The 20,850-nt window shown below is 42.8% G+C and overlaps 1 protein-coding gene across 2 annotated transcripts in view; it reads right to left on the bottom strand.

The window, feature by feature from the left end:
- cdh7a (cadherin 7a) overlaps positions 1 to 20,408 on the bottom strand; it is a 173,882-nt gene extending 153,474 nt beyond the window's left edge. The window contains exons 1-3 of one of the 2 annotated variants that reach the window (XM_078541100.1): positions 20,058 to 20,115; positions 13,014 to 13,313; positions 2,731 to 3,126 (exon numbers count right to left, since the gene is read on the bottom strand). In XM_078541100.1, the coding sequence (XP_078397226.1) occupies positions 2,731 to 2,955 (225 nt within the window). In that variant the 5' untranslated portion in view covers positions 2,956 to 3,126; positions 13,014 to 13,313; positions 20,058 to 20,115. Of the gene's footprint in view, positions 1 to 2,730; positions 3,127 to 13,013; positions 13,314 to 20,057 lie in introns of both variants that reach the window. The other variant, XM_078541099.1, reaches the window with a different exon arrangement.
- Positions 20,409 to 20,850: the final 442 nt, after the last annotated feature.

Below are 20,850 nucleotides of genomic sequence, written 5' to 3'. Positions count from 1 at the left end.
CTACATGAACCGCTGCCATGCATGTAGGGTAGGTACATGCACAGTGCTGTTAGGAAGGGAGTCCCAGGATTTTGACCCAGCCACAGTGAAGGACCGACGGTATATTTCCAAGTCAGGATGGTGAGTGACTTGGAGGGGAACTTGCAGGCGATGGTGTCCCCATACATCTGCTGCCCTTGTCCTTCTAGGTGGTAGAAGTTGCAGATTTGGAAGATTCTGTCGAAGGAGCCTTAGTGAATGTTGCAGTGCGTCTTGTGGATTGTACACGCTGCTGCCACTGTACGTTGGTGGTGGGGGGAGGGAATGTTTAAGGTGACGGGTAGGGGGCCAATCAAGTGGGCTGCTCTGTCCTGGATGCTGTCGAGCTTCTTGAGTGTTGTTGGAACTGCACTCATCCAGACAAGTGGAGAGTGTTCCATCACACTCCTGACTCGGGCCTTGCAGATGGCGAACAGGCTCTGGGGTGTCAGGAGGTGAGTTACCCACCATAGAATTTCCGGCCTCTGACCTGCTCTTGTAGCCACAGTTTTTAAATGGCTAGTCCAGTTCAGTTTCTGGTGATTGGTAACCCCAGGGATGTTGATAGTGGGAAATTCAACAATGGTAATGCCATTGAATGTCAAAGGAGTTGAATTATCTCTTGTTTGAGATGGTTATTTCCTGGCATGTGTGTTGTGCAAATGTAACTTGCCACTTGTCAGCCCAAGCTTGAATGTTGTCCAGGTCTTGCTGCATATGGACATGGACTGCTTCAGTATCTTAGGAGTTGCAAATGGTGCTGAACATTATGCAATCATCTGTGAACATCCCCACTTCTGACCTTGTGATGGAGGGAAGATCATTGATGAAGCAATTGAAGATGGTTGAGCCAAGGACACTACCCTTTGGAACTTCTGCAGCAATGTCCCAGGACTGAAATGATTGACCTCCAATATCTTCCTTTTGCCATCTTCCTTTGAGCTAGGTACGACGTCAACCAGCGGAGAGTTTTCCCCCTGATTCCCATTGACTCCAGTTTTTCTAGGGCTCCTTGATGCTACATTCAGTCAAATGCTGCCTTGATGTTAAGGGCAGTCACTCTCACCCTGACCTCAATCACCCTTGCATGCTCAAATTCTCTTCCTAGGCCTGCTCACCTTGCTACTTCTCCAACTGCAGAAAGCCCTACAAAAAAAATCATTCCTCTCCATTTGTCCTCTTGTCAACCCCCTTCTCCCCGAACTCCTGTTTATGACTCGCTGCAACTGTGCAGCACCTTGGGTAATTTTATGCCATGAAAGGTGCTGTATAAATGTCTGACGTTTATAAGCATGTCAATGCTTTGCAAGTTTACTGAATTGCATCACAGTGTTTCAAAACGGATGGCTGCTTTCATGGCTATGGCTAAAACAGGGAATAAAAGTCTCTTCTGTCAACAGTTTATTTCAAAGGTACCAAATCCAAACCACCAGTGTCCGGCTACATTGCAATAAAAAAAAATGCCATATTATGCACATTTCATCTTTATGACATGCTTTATAGCCGACCTCCTTAAGACTTTGTCCTTCATCAGATTTGTAGAGATGGGCCAGCAAATTTTCCTTTAAAAGGACTGCAGCTTTTCTGGCATCCGCTGATTTTTTATAGATTTCATATATTTGTAAATGAAACATGTACGGGCACATGCTCAAAGTGGCTATGGAACCAATGTTAAACTTTTAGTGTTAATGGAATAGAATAGGAGATTTTCATCCTGCCTCTGTGAATGTGTCTCTCAATGGTCTGACAGGGTAATTCATGAGCAAAGTCATAATGGAGTCATGCTGAGCCCCCATGAGTTGTAATAAAAATCAGGTGGAGCCACTCAGTTCTCCATGAATCAGTCATAGGCATTTGGGGGATTTCAAACAATTACTTTGACAAGGACTTTGTTCATAGGCAAGATGTCAAGGCCTTGGAGAGCTAGAGTACAGGAAAGATTTACTGAAATTGTAATAGGGATGAAAGACTTCAGTTACATGGAGAAACTAGAGAAACATTGGTTGGCCTCCTTTGAGCCGAGACAAGGTTAAGGGGGGGATTTGATAGAGGTGTTCAAAATAGGATAAATAAGGAAGAGTCATTTCCAATGGCAGAAGGGCTGGTAACCAGAGGATGCAGATCAAAGGAACCAGAGGAGAGATGAGGAACATTATTTTACTCAGCGAGTTGTTATGATCTGGGATGCACTGCCTGAAAGGGAATTGGATCAATAATTGAGAAGTAAAACATTTGCTGGGCTACGGGGAAAGAGCAGTGGAGTGGGACTAATTGGATAACTCAAAGAGCTGGCACAGGCACAATGGGCTGGACAACTCCCTTCTGCCTTGTATTACTTTCTGTTAAAAAAAAAAGTGAAGGAATCTGTCTCATGTTGTAACCCAGTATCCGAAGATAAATCTGTGTTACCGCCTGAGCAATTTAAGAGCGCGTGAACGCAGCCAGCAGGCGTTGAAATCACACTGTGAGATGCTGGGATCCATTGTTCTGGAATTCCTCTCCACGCTATTTTAGCAGAGGCACAACTCACTTATTGCAAAAGAATTGATGCCTCCATTAAAACAATGCAGACAGGAATTTCAGCCAAAATTCATTAACGATCACATGCTTGGGCCTCAAAGCATCCCCTCAGGAGCCAACATTTCTGACGAGGAGATCAATTGAAAATATAAGGTTAGCGTTGAAAGGAGAGGGGAAATGAATGTTGCTTACCTTCCCCACGTATAATGGGTCTGTGCCCGTGTATTCCTCCAGCACAAAGAACTGATTCCACACCCAGCCCCGTTTCACCCGCTTGTGTGTTTCCCCCGACTCTCCTGTTGGGAGGTGGGACTCTGACACTGCCGATGAAGGATCTGATTGTCTTGTTCCGTTGAGGCATAGGAATAGTGTTATTATCACCAGCGAATGGCAGAGCCTCCCGTCTCTCGGTTTCATTTCTCACCCCAGAGGGAACCTTGACAGAAACACAGGCACTGTTCCACTTGGCTTGGCAGCAGCAGCCTCAGGCAACGTTGTCAGTCTGGAGTCCAGAGATAATAAACTTGTTGCCGGTTGGTCTGAAGAAACTCACTGCAGCAGAGTAAATTTTATTGAAGAAATGGACACCTAGTACAGACAAAGATAAGAGCTTCTGTCAGTTAACTACTTCACCAACCTGTGACATTCTGCTTAACATGTTGAACGACAAGATCTAAAGGCATCTGAGACAAATAATGAGACCATGCCTTCGGTTAAGCAGTAAATGGTACATGGGCATTGTATTGCATTAAAACAAGAACGCATTATAGAATATACTTATTATACTGAAAGGACTATTTGCAAAGCTGAATATCTTAACTTGTGTTTTTGGTGTCCATTTTATATTGTGAAGTTGCTTCAAGGCCACTTCTTGAGCCAAATTAGAACAATTTAAGTGTCATATTGGACTCGAAACATTAATTCTGTTTCTCCCTCCACAGATGCTGCCAGACTGGCTGAGCACTTTCTGTTTTTATTTGAGCTAATTGTATTTGGGTTGCTGATACATCAAATCCAAATAAGACCTGGATTTTCTTGAACAAGTCTCAAAGTTACAGATCCTGAATTTAGATGCCTCCAAGTTCAAGCTTTTGAATGTTTATTTCCATACCTTCTTCCTTATTATTGTTACTATGTACATTTTTGTCCTGGATTTTTATGGATTGTGCGAGGTTCAACACACTAGAAAATGTTACTTTGCACCCATTGAGATAGTAAATATTAGACTCAGAGCCCCAGGCTGTTAGAAGGAAGGACCTGCATTCATAAAGCACCTTACACAATGTCTCAAAGCGCTTTACAGCCAATAAAGTACTTTCTGAAGTCTGGCTACTGTTTAAATGTAGGAAACACGGCAGATAATTTGCATGCAGCAAGCTCCCACAAACAGCAATGTGGTATTGACCAGATAGTCTGTTTTTGTGATGGTCATCGAGGGATAAATATCGGCCAGGACACCAGGGATTACTCTCCTGCTCTGCTTCATAATAGTGTCATAGGATCTTTTACATCTACCCAAGAGAGCAGAAAGGACCTCAGTTTAACATCACATCTGAAAGACAAACACCTCTGATACTACTGCACTGGAGTGTCAGCTGAGAATTTTGCACTGAAGTCTGTGGAATCAGGTGTGAACCCACAACTTCTGACTCAGAAGAGAGAATGCTACCAACCGATCCATGGCTGACAATAGGTCAGCAAAAGCAAATGTGGGATATTCTTCTGATGGATCTGTCCTGTACTAATTGTTCTTCTAAATTTACAACACGGCTTGTATCTAGCCTGCATTTAGCAACACTGCTGGTGCATGGTTGCCAACCCTCCAGGATTGGCTTGGAATCTCCTGGAATTGAAGATCAATCTCCAGGGCACTGTCTTTTTTTAATTCGTTCACAGGGAGTGGGAATCGCTGGCTAGGCCACCATTTATTGCTGTGTGCAACCCTGCAGAAAAACCATCGAGGCATGAAAAAAAAATGTTTTTTGTCATTTTCTTTGAACATTTCTCTTTACCAGTTGTAAAAATATTGAAAATGGGGTGGCAAAAATGCTATTTGCCTGACAGTCAAGCATCATCCAATTGTGTAATGAGTCTTTTTGCTTTCCAATTGGCGTAGGGAGGCAGTGCGTCACAAGGACGGATGTGTTGGCCAACTAATGGCTGGAGCGTGGGGGCAAGTCATGTAATGAAACCTCCAGGAGTACATTTAATCACAGTTGGCAGCCCTACTGGTGGGACTTGAATGCAGCCAAGCCACTTACATTTCCTTGAAAATGTACAAATATAGAGTTAGAATGTAACAGAGAGTCAACCCATGAGCACATTGTATTGTTGCCCTTTTAAAAGGATAAAACATGATCACTAAGGAACTTTACAACAGAAAACACAAACCATGTAAAATTGAACCCAGCATCTATCATCTTTAGTAATGTGCTCTTAAGTTGCTCCATCTAACAACATTACTCCTGTCCCTTGAAAGCACGTCCATGTGCCATCTTCCCCCTTTGCAGATAACATTTGGCACTGATCTCAGAGACTCTGCTGTTTGTTCCAATAATTGAGGGTCATCCAATTGTAGGGTATTGTCTCTCTGCGCTTATATTACCGACATAGGGCAGGTCATCACAGTGATAGATTTATAGGCCCCTGTGGATCTACAGAAGCATCATTTCCAGATGGATTCATGGGGCTGAATTTTCCTGGCTCCGTGCTGACGGGCTTGGTAGGGGCCCATCGTGCCTGCGCCAGTCCTTTGGTGGAGCTATGGAGTTTATTCTATCGCTCTTTATCCATATCCCTGCAAACCTTACCCTTTGAGTACTTACTCAATTCCCTTTTGAAATTCATTATGGAAACTAGTACAACTGAAAACCTAGCACAAAGGAAGATGGTTGTGGTTGTTGGAGATCAGTCACCTCAGCTCCAGGATACCACTGCAGGAGTTCCTCAGGGTAGTGCCCTCGGCTCAACCATCTTCAGCTACTTCATCACTGACGTTCCATTCATCATTAGGTCAGAAGTGGGGACGTTCGCTGATAATTGCACAATGCTCAGCACCATTCACGACTCCTCAGATACTGAAGCAGTCCATGCACAAATGCAGCAAGACTTGGACAAAATCCAGACTTGGGCTGACAAGCGGCAAGTAACATTTGTACCACACATGTGCCAGGCAATGACCATCTCCAACAAGAGAGAATCTAACCATAGCCCCATGACGTTCAATGGCATTACCATCACTGAATCCCCCACTATCAACATCTTGAGGGTTACCATTGACCAGAAACTGAAATGGACTAACCATATGAATACTGTGGCTACAAGAGCAGATCAGAGGCTAGGAATCGTGCGACAAGTAACTCACCTCCTGACTTCCCAAAGCCTGTCCACCATCTACAAGGCGCAAGTCAGGAGTGTGATGGAATGCTCCCCACTTGCCTGGATGAGTGCAGCTCCCACAATACTCAAGAAGCTTGACAGCATCCAGGACAAAGCAGCCTGCTTGATTGGCATGGCATCCACAAACATTCACTCCCTCCACCATTGATGCACAGTAGCAGCAATCTGTACCATCTACAAGATGCACTGCAGGAATTCACAAAGGCTCCTTAGACAGCACCTTCCAAACCCATGGCCACTACCATCTATAAGGACAAGGGCAGCAGATAGATGGAAACACCATCACCTGAAAGCTCCAAGTCACTCACGATTCTGACGTGGAACTATATTGCCATTCCTTCACTGTCGCTGGGTCAAAATCCTGGAACTCCCTCCCTAACAGCACTGTGAGTGTATCCTCACTTTATGGACTGCAGCAGTTCAAGAAGGCAGCTCACCACCTTCTCAAGGGCAACAAGGGATGGACAATAAATGCTGGCCCAGCCAGCAAAGACCACATTCTATGAATGAATTACAAAAGAACTGCTTCTGGCAGTGAATTCCAGATCATAATTAAGAGAGTAAAAAATATTTGCCTTTCTGCCACTTGCAACTGTTTTTCATTATCATAGAATCATACAAATTTATGGCACAGAAGGAGACCATTCAGCCTACATTGTCCATGCAGGCTAAACAAAGAGCTATCCAGCCTAATCCCACTTTCCAGGTCCATAGCCTTGTAGGTTATGCACTTCAAGAGCGTATCTAAGCAAGTAAATGTCCTTATTTCGTCTATCAAAATTGTTCATAATTATTAAGGCCTCTATATAATCTATTGGTAACCTCCTTTGTTTTAAAGAGACCAATCTGTAGTCATGCACAGTAAATAATGTAGGTGATTGAGGAATGGTATATTTCCACAACTCGCCCAGGGCAATATAGAATCATAAGGCTATTCGTCCCATCATGCCTGCGCTGGTCCTTTGAAGGAGCTACCCAATTAGTGCCTCTCCCCTGCTCTTCCTGCATAGCCCTGCAATTTTCTTCCCCTTGAGTATTTATCCAATTCCCTATTTGTAACTTTGGCTCATTAACAGCCACAAATTGAGTGACTGACATGATTGATAAATGTCAATGCATTCAAAGATTTTTAGGACTATCTTTTCCTCCAATTTCTGCACGTGAAAGTATTTTTCAGATTCCCCCACAAACTCCCTGATGTAGGAACATAGCACAGGACAGTTATAACCATGCTGAAGAAGGGACTCGTGGCTTTGGCTGAACTCCTCACTGACATCAATTAATCCTCTTCGACCCTAGGGGGAGGATTTTCCCCTCGACGGGAGGGCGTGGGACCAGCCGGAAAACGGTCCGCCGTACCCGATTGGGCCCCGACTGCGATTTTACGCTGGCTGGCCAATTAACCAAATTGAAATGCGCGCTGCAGCGCTGCTGCGGTGGGGAGGGTGGCGGCAGGAGCGCAAGCGCTGAAGTTCGCACATGCGCGCGTGTGGTGTGCAGTAAAAGCTCTTTGAGGTACAGAGCTGCCCCCAGGGAGCTGAAGATTTTTATCAATAAAAATAAAGATTTTTAAAATAATGAAAACATGTCCCCTCATGTGACTCTGTCAAGTGCACACTCTGTCACATGAGCAGGGACAGGTTAAATATGAGAGTATAAAGTTTTTTTTAAAAATCACTGGTCGAAACCTCATCTGACCCGTGGATGAGGTTTCGCCAAAAATGCAAAGGCTGCTTGGCCTTTTCGCCCGCCCGCCGACCGAACAATTTAGACTTGAATGTAGGAGGGTTGATTAGTAAGTTCGCGGATGACATGAAAATTGGTGGGGTGGTAAATAGTGAGGAGGATAGCCTTGGATTACAGGAGGATATAGACGGGCTGGTCAGATGGGCTGATCAGTGGCAAATGGAATTTTATCCGGATAAGTGTGAGGTGATGCACTTGGGCAGAACAAACAAGGCACGGGAATACATGATAAATGGTAGGACACTGGGAAGTACCAAGCATCAGAGGGGCCTTGGTGTGCATGTCCACCAATCCCTTAAGGTAGCGGAACAGGTAGATAAGGTGGTTAAGAAGGCATATGGGATACTTGCCTTTATTAGCTGAGGCATAGAATATAAGAGCAGGGGGGTTATGCTGGAACTGTATAAAACACTGCTTATGCCACAGCTAGAGTATTGCATGTAGTTCTGGAATCCATGTTATAGAAAGGATGTGAGAGTGCAGAGGAGATTTACCAGGATGTTGCCTGGGCTGGAGAGTTTTAGTTATGAGGAGAGATTGAATAAACTGGGGTTATTTTCCTTGGAGCAGAGGAGATTGAGGGGGGACATGATTGAGGTGTATAAAATTATGAGGGGCATAGATAGGGTAGGCAGGAAGGAACTTTTCCCCTTGGTGAAGGGATCAATAACCAGGGGGCATAGATTTAAAGTAAGGGGCAGGAGGTTTAGAGGGGATATGAGGAAGAATTTTTTCACCCAGAGGGTGGGGGTAATCTGGAACTCACTACCTGAAAGGGTGGTAGAGGCAGAAGTATTTGGATGCGCACTTGCGATGCCATGGCTATGGGCCTTGTGCTGGAAAATGGGATTAGAATAGTTAGGTACTTGTTTGATCGGCACAGTCTCGATGGGCCAAAGGGCCTTTTTCTGTGCTGTTGACCTCTATGACTCTATGCCTCTATGACGGGCAGCGAAAAATTCCAATCAATTGGGTGATTAAGGGCCTCAATAGGCTACTTAATTATCAGTGGACTCCTGCGCGCGCCCGCCAACCGAAATATCGCGCAACTGCACGATGATGTCGGGGCACTCACTTGACGTCATTGTGCATCAACGAGCCAAACGAGCCAAAAATTCTGCACTAGGATATACATGAAGATCGCATGATGTACAGGGACAGAGTCCCTCACGTTTTTGTTTTATTCATTGGATGTGGGCATTGCTGGCTATTACCCACCCCTAATTGCCCTTGAACTGAAGGCAGTTAAGCACAGCAGATTTCCTTCCCTAAAGGACATTAATGAACCAGATGGGGTTTTTTTTTTCAACAACTGACAATGGTTTCATGGTCATCAAGGTTTTTATTTATTGAATTCAAATTCCACCACCTGCCGTGGTGGGATTCAAACCCGGTCCCTAGAGCATTACCCTGGGTCCCTAGATTATTAGTCTAGTGACAATACCTCTACACCATCGCTTTCCCCATGTTAACGGCATATGTCAGTATATTGGTGCGTCAGTCACACTGGAACACAAAAAAATCTCAAATAATCTTTAAAGTCGTAACCTAAATGGATAGACATGAGCAAACATATCAATCTCTGATTCAGTGATGTCTCTAACTTATTGTAATAAACCTAGCAACCGTTACAATTCACAGGGGCAAGGATAGCAAAATCAATAGATATCTTGTAGTAATCCTAACAAGCAAAAACTCCAAAGGAACCACAAAGTAAAGAAGATTCAGCGTATTGACTCTTACATTATAGACTAGAGTCCTGGAGAGTTACAGCACAGAAGACCCTTCAGTCTGTCCTGTTTTGTGCCAACTCTTTGAAAGAGCAGTTATGCTTAAATCCACACCCCCGCTTTTTTGTCCATAACCCTTAAAGTTTTTCATTTTCAGTTACCTGCCTAACTCCCTCTTAAATCGTTCATGAAATCAGCTTCCACCGCCTTTTCAGACAGAGCATTCCACATCCCGACAGTTCTCGAAGTGAAAGGATTTCTCATCTTCTCTTTTAGGATTTTTGCCAATGCTACATGCATAGGCGATGTATGTTGCAGTTGCTCACTAAAGAGCCCCTTTTATCGGGCAGCATTTACCTCTTGTGGGTTTAGCTCCAGAATATGTTGTGCTGAATTTCACTTCAAATCTTGAGCAAATGTTTTCCAATTTTATTAAATCATTGCACAGGTGCTACAGTTCTGAATTGTATTTTCATTTTACAGAACTGAACTTTGTTGTTTTCAATGTTAAGACATGAGGGAATAATCTCACGAGGCTGCTTTCAGCTTTACTCTTGGCAAGTTCTCTCAAATCCACTATGAGCAATTTTGACTTTAAGTGAATAAAATAGACAATCTCGACTCAATCACTCATTGAAGGAAGAAAGGACCTACATTTCTATAGTGCCTTTCATATCTACAGGACTTCCCAAAGTACTAAATCTTTATAAAGTACTTACTGAAGCGTAGTTACTGTTGTAATGTAGGAAACACAGCAGCACAATTTGCGAACAGTAAACTCCCACGACCAATGTGATAATGACCATGCCATCTGTTTTTGTGAATGTTGGTTGAAGGTTAAATACTGGCCAGGGCACTGGGAAATCAACCCTGTTTGTCTTTGAAATTGTGCCATGGGATTTTTTACATCCACCTGAGAGAGCAGACGGCACATCAGTTAGTGTCTCATCTGATACCTTCAACAGTGCAACACTCCCTCAGCACTGCACTGACATGGCAGCACAGATTACGGGTTTGCGTTATACAAACGTCATTGAAAATTGGGACAGAGGCGTGATGGCAGCTGAATCGATATAGGCTTGTTTCACGCTATCAAACGTCAAAAGTATTCCCCTGGGAAACACATGCCACATATTTTTACTTCCTGTATTCAATCATTCGTATTAGTCCACAGTGAAGTCTGCCAATATCCATTTGTGCTCTCTTTTCAAGCTTTTGCCTGCCTCCCCTTGGCATAACAGCGTCATTACAGTTCTTAATTTCCATGGGATTCTCCCGATCTCCCACTGAAATTTCAGCAGAAGATCAGTGGAAATTCCCGTGAATCATTAGAAACTTTTAGCCATTGCTCTTCAGGGATTAAACCAATCACATGGAAGTTAACTCAGTTGGCTTGATGGCTATAATGTGATGCAGAATAATGCCAACAGCATGGGTTCAATCCCTATTCTGGCTATGGTAGCTCATTGAGTCCTGCCTCCTTGACTTGCCCCATACTTGATGTGGGTGGTTCTCCTCAAGCTCTATATAACCAATTGTCTCTCTCTAATGGAGGGAGATACCTACATTCCTTTATGGGCTTTGGCTAATGCTCTTATGTGCCTAACAAGAAAGTAAGCCATTCCTTGCACTGCTTTTTACTACAAGCAGATTGTACTCTGAGTTTCTCAGCAAGAAGACATCTTCTTGTATGGACACGTCATTAGCCTGGAATGGGGGAACCAGCTAGATCCATTCCCATTGGATTTGAGCACCTTTCTGGACATCAGCTCAGTATTCAGAGATAAAGACTCTTAATTCAGCTCTGCAGGACTCTCTGGAGTGGGTCTGCAAACCCACAACTTTCTGATTCACAGGCGAGAATGCTACACTGTGCCAAGGCTATCTGCCCGCTGTTTACCTAGCTGAATAGGAATGTTTCTGCCAATCAGAGGCACAACAGGAGGGTTAATAGTTGCATGATACCTTTCATGTTCTGATTTGGCTGCCAGGGCCATAGTTACTGTTTGAGTGACCAACAGTGGCAAGTTGGAAATGAGCTGAAATTTGAGCCAAAACAAAGTTAGATCTGGCATATCACCTGCACCCCATACAAATGATTTGTGGCTGAATAAAATAACATAAAGCCACTTTTTTGGGTGCTCAAGCAAGCACACCTTCCATTTGATGCCAGTAGTGCCACAAATAACTGAAATATGTGGCTTCAGATACATTTACTGCCTAAGGGGTCTGCAGATCTCTGCCTCTTCACTCCTTGATGCTGCTCCCAAAAGTTGCGCTTTTCCCAGCACGGTTTGAGGTGGGAAGGGAGGCAGGGAGGGGCGAGTTGGATAGCACAGTGACGAGCGTGACCACTGAAGCAATGCCAAGTGCAAACATGTTAATGTGTCTCAGCTGACTGTCAACCAGAGGGAAAATCAGACACATGTGTATGATGCATTTTGTTAGGAAGAATAAGGAGGTCACATACTCCTTGGAAAATAAAAGTCTGAATAGTAGAAAAGCAAACAGATTGCGGCGTGCAGGTCACTAGATGTAACAGCAGAGACTAATAAGGCCAGTTAAAGCAGTTGAAAGGCCAGTTGAAAAACAAAGCAGTTGCATTAAACTTCTATAGAACTTTGTTTGGACCACACTTGGGGTACTGTGCACAGTTTTGGGTTCCACGTGATAAATATGATACATCAGCAGTGGACAAGACACAAAAATGATTCACAAGGATGATATCAGAACTGAGAGGTTATATCCATCAGGAAAGATTGAAGAGGCTGAGGCTCTTTCCTCCAGAAAAGAGGTTAGGGGGCGACCTAACAGAGGTCTTTAAGATTATAAAAGGCTTTGATAGAATACATATAGAAAACTTTTCCACACAGGAGGGGGTCCCGAACGCAGGGTCATATAACATATGACGGTCACTAATAAATCCAACAGGGAATTCAGGAGAAACCTCCTTACCCAGAGAGTGGTAAGAATGCGGAATTCACCACCACATCATGTAGCTGAGGTGTGAAGCATTTTAAGAGAAGCTTGATAAATACATGAGGGTGAAAGAATAGAAGAAGATGCTGATAGGGTGAGATGAAGAAGGATGAGGGGATGCTGATATGAAACATAAACACGAACACCGGCCAGTTAAGACGAATGGCCTGATTTTGTGGTGTAGGTTCTAAGTAATTTTAAGTATGTCTGAAATCAATGATACAGTAAGCAGCCTTCACTTTATCCAAGAACACAGTAAAACCGCATGCAGCCCTGTCACCAATCATCAGACTAGTCATCACGGCCCTGCTGTAAGTGTGATGGATTGAAGTGGGAGGCTGAAGTTCTTTAACCACAAATGTAGAAAATGTTTCTGACATATAATGTTGGAACGCAATCGGTAACAGAGCTGGGGAAAGTAATTTTCTTTGAAATCCCCCCCTCCAGCAGTGTACAACTTACACTTTGTATCTTTAAATCAATGTTGATATATGCAAAGGTTTATGTGCAAACTGCTACTGATCTTTTTTTTAAATGTCTTCCTTCCCTTAAGAAATCATTCAAAAAAACACAAAGATTAATCACGTAAATTTTTTTTAAAAGTCGGAAAGAGAAACATACCAAGGTCACTGAATGCAAATCTGATAAGGAAGGTGACCAGATAATATTCATCTGTTCTTGTTATGATAAGCAGACATTACTGCAGTCTCATTAGAGGTTACTCTGTGACAGTGCCTCAGGAAATAATGCTGAGGGACCACCTATTGTGACAAGGCCCTGAAGTGTTTGAAGAAAGGTAGATTGAAGATTCTTCCGGCATTGCAGCTTTTCTTTCAAATGTAGTTTTCTCTTTGTAGCTCCAAGCCTTTGTGGATGTTAACTCATCGAGAACACTAAAATCCCCCTTGCAGTTTGCAGGATCTAGATCAGGATGAAAACCACAAATGATGGGAATCTGAACTAAAAACAGGAAACATACAGACAATCCCGCACAACACAACCATTTAACTTCATGCTTCCAGTCCGACTGACTTTCAGCATTCTCTGTTTCTGATTTGCAGCCGTTGTTCAAAAAGCCAGCATGAGTACGATGGACTGAATGGCCTCCTTCAGTGCTGTATAATTCTCCAATTTGATGTCATCTACCAGTCAGAGTACCAAGATTCAGCGGCAGTTTAATGCCTTCTTACATTGAAGATCATGAAAACATACAAATGAGTTTGTACAAGAGATGAAAGAAAATACTTCTTGATAAATTATAAAACTGAGATCGAACTTTCGGAACGAAAAGATTTTCCACTTTCCCTACAGAATATAATATATATGAGATGCTAAACCTGGATTCACTCGACAATTAAAATGCTGAGTTACAAGTAACGCAGAAATTGAGTTTATTTTCTTTTAACAAAAATTCTTTGAGCAGCTGAAGGAAGGGATATGTCCAATACTGTGGAAGTGTCAAAAATATTGAATACTACTTAATAGCAAGGCAGTTCAAAGTCGAGTTTTGTTTAAACCTACTTTTCCATCGGAAAATAATTATCCTGGGGGAATACTGATTTAAAGGAATTATTTGTGTTCACTGTTGTAGGTGTATGTGCCAATGTTTCCTCTTATTTTACAAAAGATGTATGTATAGCAACTGCCAATATTTTCATGTCACAGCTCACTGATGATATTCAGTCAAGATGGAGCAGTGAATATAGAACATAAGAACATAGGAACTAGGAGCAGCAGTAGGCAATTCAGCCCCTCGAGCCTGCCCCGCCATTCATTACGATCATGGCTGATCTCATTTCGGCCTCAACTCCAATTCCCCGCCCTCTCCCCATAACCTTTCAACCCGTTACTCATTAAAAATCTGCCTGTCTCCTCCTTAAGTTTATTCTTAAATATGCCTCAACTTTGTTATTGAAGGAGTACAAATAGAAGCATTTGCATGAAGGCAGCTGTGTTTATTTGCCGGCTTAGCTCTGTGTTTAAAAGAGTATTTCCTCGGACTCCACTGTGCCACCTTGCTGTGCCCAGTCACATTTTTGCTCCCTACATCAGCTACTGCTGTAGCAAGTCAAGACAGAAGGTATCGCAGAGTACACTGGCTGCAAGTCAGTGTGATCAAACACGATTAACTCCCTTTGCCAGATGACACAAGATTGCATGGGCCGCATCCTCCTGCCGGTAACTGCCCTGAATATTCTCATGGGGGCATTTTAAATGGACTGAACATACTGTAGTGTGCATCTGCAGTACACACACACACACACACACACACACCACATAAAAGGGCAAAACAAACAAACAAACATATGGCATTGTAATAAGTACTGAGCTACTTTAGCCTCTGCACGTCCCAGAAAAAAGGCTAATGAAGACAACAGCTACAAATGGCTAACGGAGCAGAGTTTAATACAGTTTAATACCAGCAGAATTCAGAAAGATGCTAAAGGAACTGGTTCACAGTATTCCACTACTGGACATGAGTATTTCTATTATTTAATTTTATAATAAGTTTCCTTTGTTTTATGGTTCTGTTTTGTCCATCTTAAAAGGGGCCACATTTGATGGATGATACTACAGCAACTCCATGGCTTTATTGGAAGAGGCATTGTATTTCACTGAAATGCAAGATAGCTGCCTACAGGAAATATCATCCATTTTTACACAAGATTTGTTTTTAACCCATTCATTGTTTACATTCCTTTCATGTTAACAATATGTCAACACAGTTCTGACCAGCGAGGGCACTGGTCTACCTGCTGCTACCTCTTTAATCCAATCTTTAGTTGTCCTGCCATTGCACCAGCTTGAGAGATGTGGGGAAAAAAAACACACCCTCTTCTCACTGTCTTCCTTGTTTACTTTCCAAACCCTGGCTGCAAAAGTATTTCTCTAGAAAAACACCAAGTGAAAAAATATCAACTATGATTGTTTTTTCATCCAGGCAGGGATCTAATAAGACTCTCAATTTCTCTCTCTCTCTCTCTCTCTTTCTATGTAGCATCCTCATTGTCCAAGAGTTCCTAATCATGGTTTATGCTATAATACCACTAGGGAGCAAGGTGAGGAGTAAGGCCCTAAGAACTACCTTAGACAGTACAGCAATTGAACCCTGTTGGCCTTATTCTGCACCACCCTATAGCCATCTAAGCTAACTAGCGCCCTCTAATAACAGTACAGCCAGTATTGAAGATAAATGTATGGTTTAATTTAAAGACCTGGTTAAATGTCATTAGGTCCATCCCTTAGAGTCATAAAATCATACAGCACAGATGGAGGCCATTCTGTCCATCATGTCTGTGCCAGGTCTTTGAAAGAGCTGTCCAATCAGTCCCAATCCCCAGATCTTTGCCCATAGCCTTGCAAACTTTCTTTCAAATTCCAACACTTTTTAAAAGTTACTATCTAATCAGCTTCCACTGTCCTTTTAGACAAGTCTCAACCCATCACTGCATAAAAAAGAAAATCCTCTATTCCTACTGTCCCCCACCCCGCACTGGGTTTTTTGCCATCTTAATTCTGTGCCCTCTGCTTACCAACCCTCCAACTAGTGGAAATTGATTCTCTTAAGGATCTACTCTTAACAAAAACACTTTGTCATTTTGAACACGTTTGTCAAGTCTCCTCTTAGCCTTCTTTGCTCCAAGGAGAACAATCCCGATTAGTGTCCTCCTCAAGAAGCGGTACTTTCTCACAACATCCCTTAGAACCTTCTCCCTCCAGGAGGCGCAGTCAATTGTCTTTTGAATTCATTGATAGGGCCTCCATCAATACTTTTCCTGGTTACTTATTCCACAACTCTATGACTAACTGCCCACGCAATTCCAATCAACTGCCCACTATAAAACTGGCACAATGACGATTTCCATCAACTGGCTCACGAGAAGGCTACTCATAGGCCCAGGCTGGCATAACTGTAGGGTAAAGTGCAGGTTGGGATGTGGATGGAGGTTGTGATCATGGAGGGAGTGACTGTAGGCTGGCAATGGCCTACATCATTCTTATGTAGCCTGGAGAAATGATCCCCTTGCTCCTCCTGCCACTCCAACCCCTCGAAAAGTAGTCTTGATCTTTTTTGGGCCCCTTCTGCTATACTGCCAGGCAAAATGCCATCAGCTCCTATGTACATCATAGGACCCTGACTGCCATAGATTAACAAGGCTCCCGCCTGATTGAAGCTGGTCTGCAAAGACTCTGGCGAAAGTAAAGTCAGAGTTGGTACATTCACCATCTCTATTTAACTCCCTGCAGCTTTCATTTGGAGGGAGCTAAAAGCCCCCCCAGAATCATCCTCGTAACTTATCTCTATACTCCCTCAGGCATCTCCTCATCAATTAAAGACCCTGAGATTAAAGGTATAAGTTTATACCTTTCATGCTGCGAATTCTAGGAAAAATTATGAATAAATTGCTCAACGCAAAAAACATCCTTTCTATAATTACACTATCAGCACTGCAGATGAGGTTGTGTCTGACACATTATAAAGCAAACCTAAGATTTGAACTCTTTCCCTCAGCTATTGTTACCAGTACCATACTTTTGTCACTGTAGCTGATTATTCTTACTGTAATAATGATTATACAATTATCCACTCTATTCCAATATCTACCCTGATATTTGCAGCATTGTTTCAAACCTCAATCCTTATTTCCATGAGTCCATACACCTTGAACACATTTAATTGTATCTGCCACCTAATGGCCCTAGTTATCGGAACAGTGTTTCTTATTTCCTGTTGTCCTCCCTATTTTGGTGTCATCTGCAAACTCGGGAAATTTTCCCTGCTGATCTTTCGTCCAAGGGATTATTATATCTTAAAAATAGTAAAGGTTTCAAGAACGATGCCTTGTGTTGCCAAATAACCTCTCTTCAGCTGGAATAGCTTCCACTCACAAAGACAATTTTCTATCCATTGCGGGAGAGGAATTCTGTGTCCTCTTACAATTGCTGCTAATTGCTGATGTGCAACCTACTCCAATTCCAAGTACAAAATACTACCTCGACCTCTTCTGTTTAGAATTTAACTCGAATCTTTAAGAAATATTAGGGTTTGGCTAAATTGACCTCATTTTCCTGAATCAATGCTGACTAGTCTTCAACAAATTATGCTTTCCAAGTGTTCGCCTACTATGAAAATATGCATTATCTATATAATTTATGCCAAAGCACACCCCCTATCATGCAATCTTATGGCTACACTCACATATATAAAGCATATGGGATCTTTGGTTTAATAAATTGAGGCAGAGAGGACAGAAGGAAAGAAGTGACACTAAGCCTTCAGAAATCACTGGTTAGGTCTCAGCTGGGGCATTGTGTTAAATTTTGGGTACCGCACTTTAGAAAAGCCATCAAGGCCTTGGAGGGTGTGAAGGAGATTTATTTGAGTGAGGCCAAGGACAAAGGAATTCAGTAATGTGGAGAGGCTGCAGAGACGAGGATTCTTCTCCTTAGTACAAAGAAGGTTCAGGGAAAATTTAGTGACATCATTCAAAGTCAAGAGGAGTTTCGATGGAAAAAATAAGAAGAAGTTGTTTCCATAGGTAGGAGAGTCAGTAACCAGTGGTCACAGATTTAAGATGCTTGACAAAAAAGCCAAGAGAAAATGAGAATTTTTTACTCAACAATTTTTTTTATAATTTGGAATTATTTGAAAATGTGTTGGAAGTAAATTCACTGGTAACGTTCAACAGGGAAGGAGAGTGGGGGATTCATTGGATAACTCTTTCAAAGAATTGGCACAGATATGATGGGCTGAATGGCCTCCTTCCATGCTAAATGGAATTATGTTTGCATAGATTGCCTTGCTGCATGCTATGCTATGCAATGCATGTATTTTGCTAATCAAGTATCATGTGTACACATGGACACGAGTATCACATGTGCACCATTAAGAAACTAGCACGTCACATAAGTAACATTCTTAAAACTGGCGAGCATAACTTCTGTGCCAGGCAGACCGTACACATGGTACAACATATGCCTGCTCCAATAACTGACGTTGTAATGAAGAAGAGTCATACAGACTCAAAACGTTAATCCTGTCTCTCTCTCCACAGATGCTAGCAGGCCTGTTGAGTTTTTCTAGCATTTTCTGTTTTTTATAACTGATATTGTAAGTGGCACACCATGAAGACCCATCTATGCCATGTTATCTTGTAAGTAACAGACAAAGCTTATTGCAACATGCAAACCAACATGTAGTCTAATCCCAGAATTAACAACTGTTACATGTGCACCATGCAGATCAACTTACATGGCACATATCTTATAACTAACACACACACAGCTTACGGCAGTGAGCAAACTGCATAAATAACTCACACATATGTCTTGTTTAGCAAGCAGATCGACATATACCATAGGTGCAGGCTATTCTGTATCTTGCATAGCCCATATGTATTACACTATAGATCCTCCCCATACCTGCTGTCATTCCTTGCTTAAAAAACATAGTGTGTATAGGTAAGGCACATACACGGTAGAGAAGCAATTTGTCCCAACAAACGTAAATGAGAGCACCCTTTAATTGTAGGTAGATACAAAACGCACACAAACATACATAAAATGCTTTTGAGATTTGCAAACATGTCAGTGCACTGATGATAGGCGGACAGACAGATTTGTATCGTTATTGCTGAGAGATACGCATGCATTTGCTGATATGCCCATCACTGCAAATGGCTATCCCAACATCGATGTTGCTACAGAACGATTTCTAGTACAGTGCCGGGCACCGTGCATTCCTTTCAGTGCTGAACGTCCCTGCGACAAACACAGGGAAGGCTCCAAACTCTATGGGAGCGATAATGAATCAAATTATGTGGCAAATAATTCGGAATAGCGATCGCAGCTTGGAGTTATTTCTAGAACGCTGCGGACTGAATCCTTTTTTTTTTCTAAATCGAAGTGAGTTGACTGTAGAATTTTTTTGAAACTCAAAACAATCAGCGGACTTATCCGAGCAGCAAAAGCTAATCCATTCCTACGCCTATGTTGGTTTGTCTGTTGGTGACGTCGGGAGCTCACCGTCCAAACTCAACAGTCAAGATAGCGTTCAGAACAAAAATAAAAGAGGACTTGCTCTTTTCAGGCGAGTTGCAAAGTGCAATGGCTAGAGAATTGCTCGCCCTTCGGGAGCACCGCTACTTATCCGGGAGAGCCTTGGTTTTTAAACTGCTATTTTAAAAAAAAAATGCCATTTGTAGAAAGATGATTTAAATAATAATAATAATTATTATTATTATTATAATAACCGGAGATTGTTCGCCTGCAACTTCTCGTTACCCAACGCTGAGCTAGTGGGGGTACCGCACTGATTTACCTGGACCAGACCAACGCCGACATGGTTAAACTGATGCCTGAACACTCAGGATCCCCTTTACAGTCAATGGAAAAGGGCTAAGAATTCAACAGAATGGCAGATCTGTAGATGATATGAGGAGACCGACTTTCAGTCAATATACAGGCAGCACAGTCACTGCAGAGCTGACCCTGCTCACTGAATACTGATGAAATAAATAAAGGGGGATTTAAGTCTCTGATTCAGTCCAACCCAACCGATCTTAACTGATCAAATGAGACAAAACAGCTCTCCCCCACCCCCAGCCTCTCCCCAGTCCTGCTAACGAGGAAGAAACACGCGATACAAGTTGTTTAACACCTTACCTTTTAGTTACCAGTCAATTGCACCGAGCAGCATAGCCAGGATTTGGATTTAATGTCCAGTTAGTTGTAAGGTTACCTGTCCTTCAAAACGTGCACAAGAAGCTGCTGGGGTTTTTTTGTGTGTGTGTGTGTGTGTCCGGGTGTTAACACAGCAGAGGCAGAGTGTGCCGTGCTGTCTGCAGGAGGGGAGTGAAGAACATTGCTCAAATTGCCTCAGCTCAAGCGAGTCTCCGTCACGGGGGTGGTGGGGAGGGAGAGATTTCTGAAAGGGACGAAGGAGGAACCAAGACGACTTCTGCACCCTGAGCACCAGCACTCGGAGCAACAAGAAGGAATCTACAGATGGATTCCTTTGGACCGAAGACAAAAAACAAAAATAATCGGGGGATGGCTGGGGGGAGCGGGGCTGAACACAATCTATCTTTCCCAGAGAGAGAGAGATAGGGAGAGAGAGAGAGGGAGGGTATTTGCATTTGAAAGGACCCAAACCTCTGCAAAGACAGTCAATTTTTTTTTTAACTTGTCAGGGAGCAAGTGATCAATTGAACTCCTGGGGCACGCCAGGCGAAGTCACAAAAAACTAATCAGGATTTACAGGTTGCCTGCTCGAAGAACTTCAACCTTTTCGTTTGCATTCTCCTCAGGAGGCTCCCGTTAGAATCTCCCGGGTTGTAAAAAAAACCTTCTGCTTCCTGCTAGGTACCTTGGTTTACAAGCTTTAATGTGCGCGCCCCTTTCTTCCGATGAGCAGACATGATCATGTATTTTTCCTTCATATTATTCTCAAGCACCC

Source organism: Cetorhinus maximus, chromosome 4 (genome assembly GCF_964194155.1).
Source record: "Cetorhinus maximus chromosome 4, sCetMax3.hap1.1, whole genome shotgun sequence".
Lineage (NCBI taxonomy): Eukaryota > Metazoa > Chordata > Chondrichthyes > Lamniformes > Cetorhinidae > Cetorhinus > Cetorhinus maximus.
This window is presented reverse-complemented; position numbering and strand designations above follow the sequence as displayed.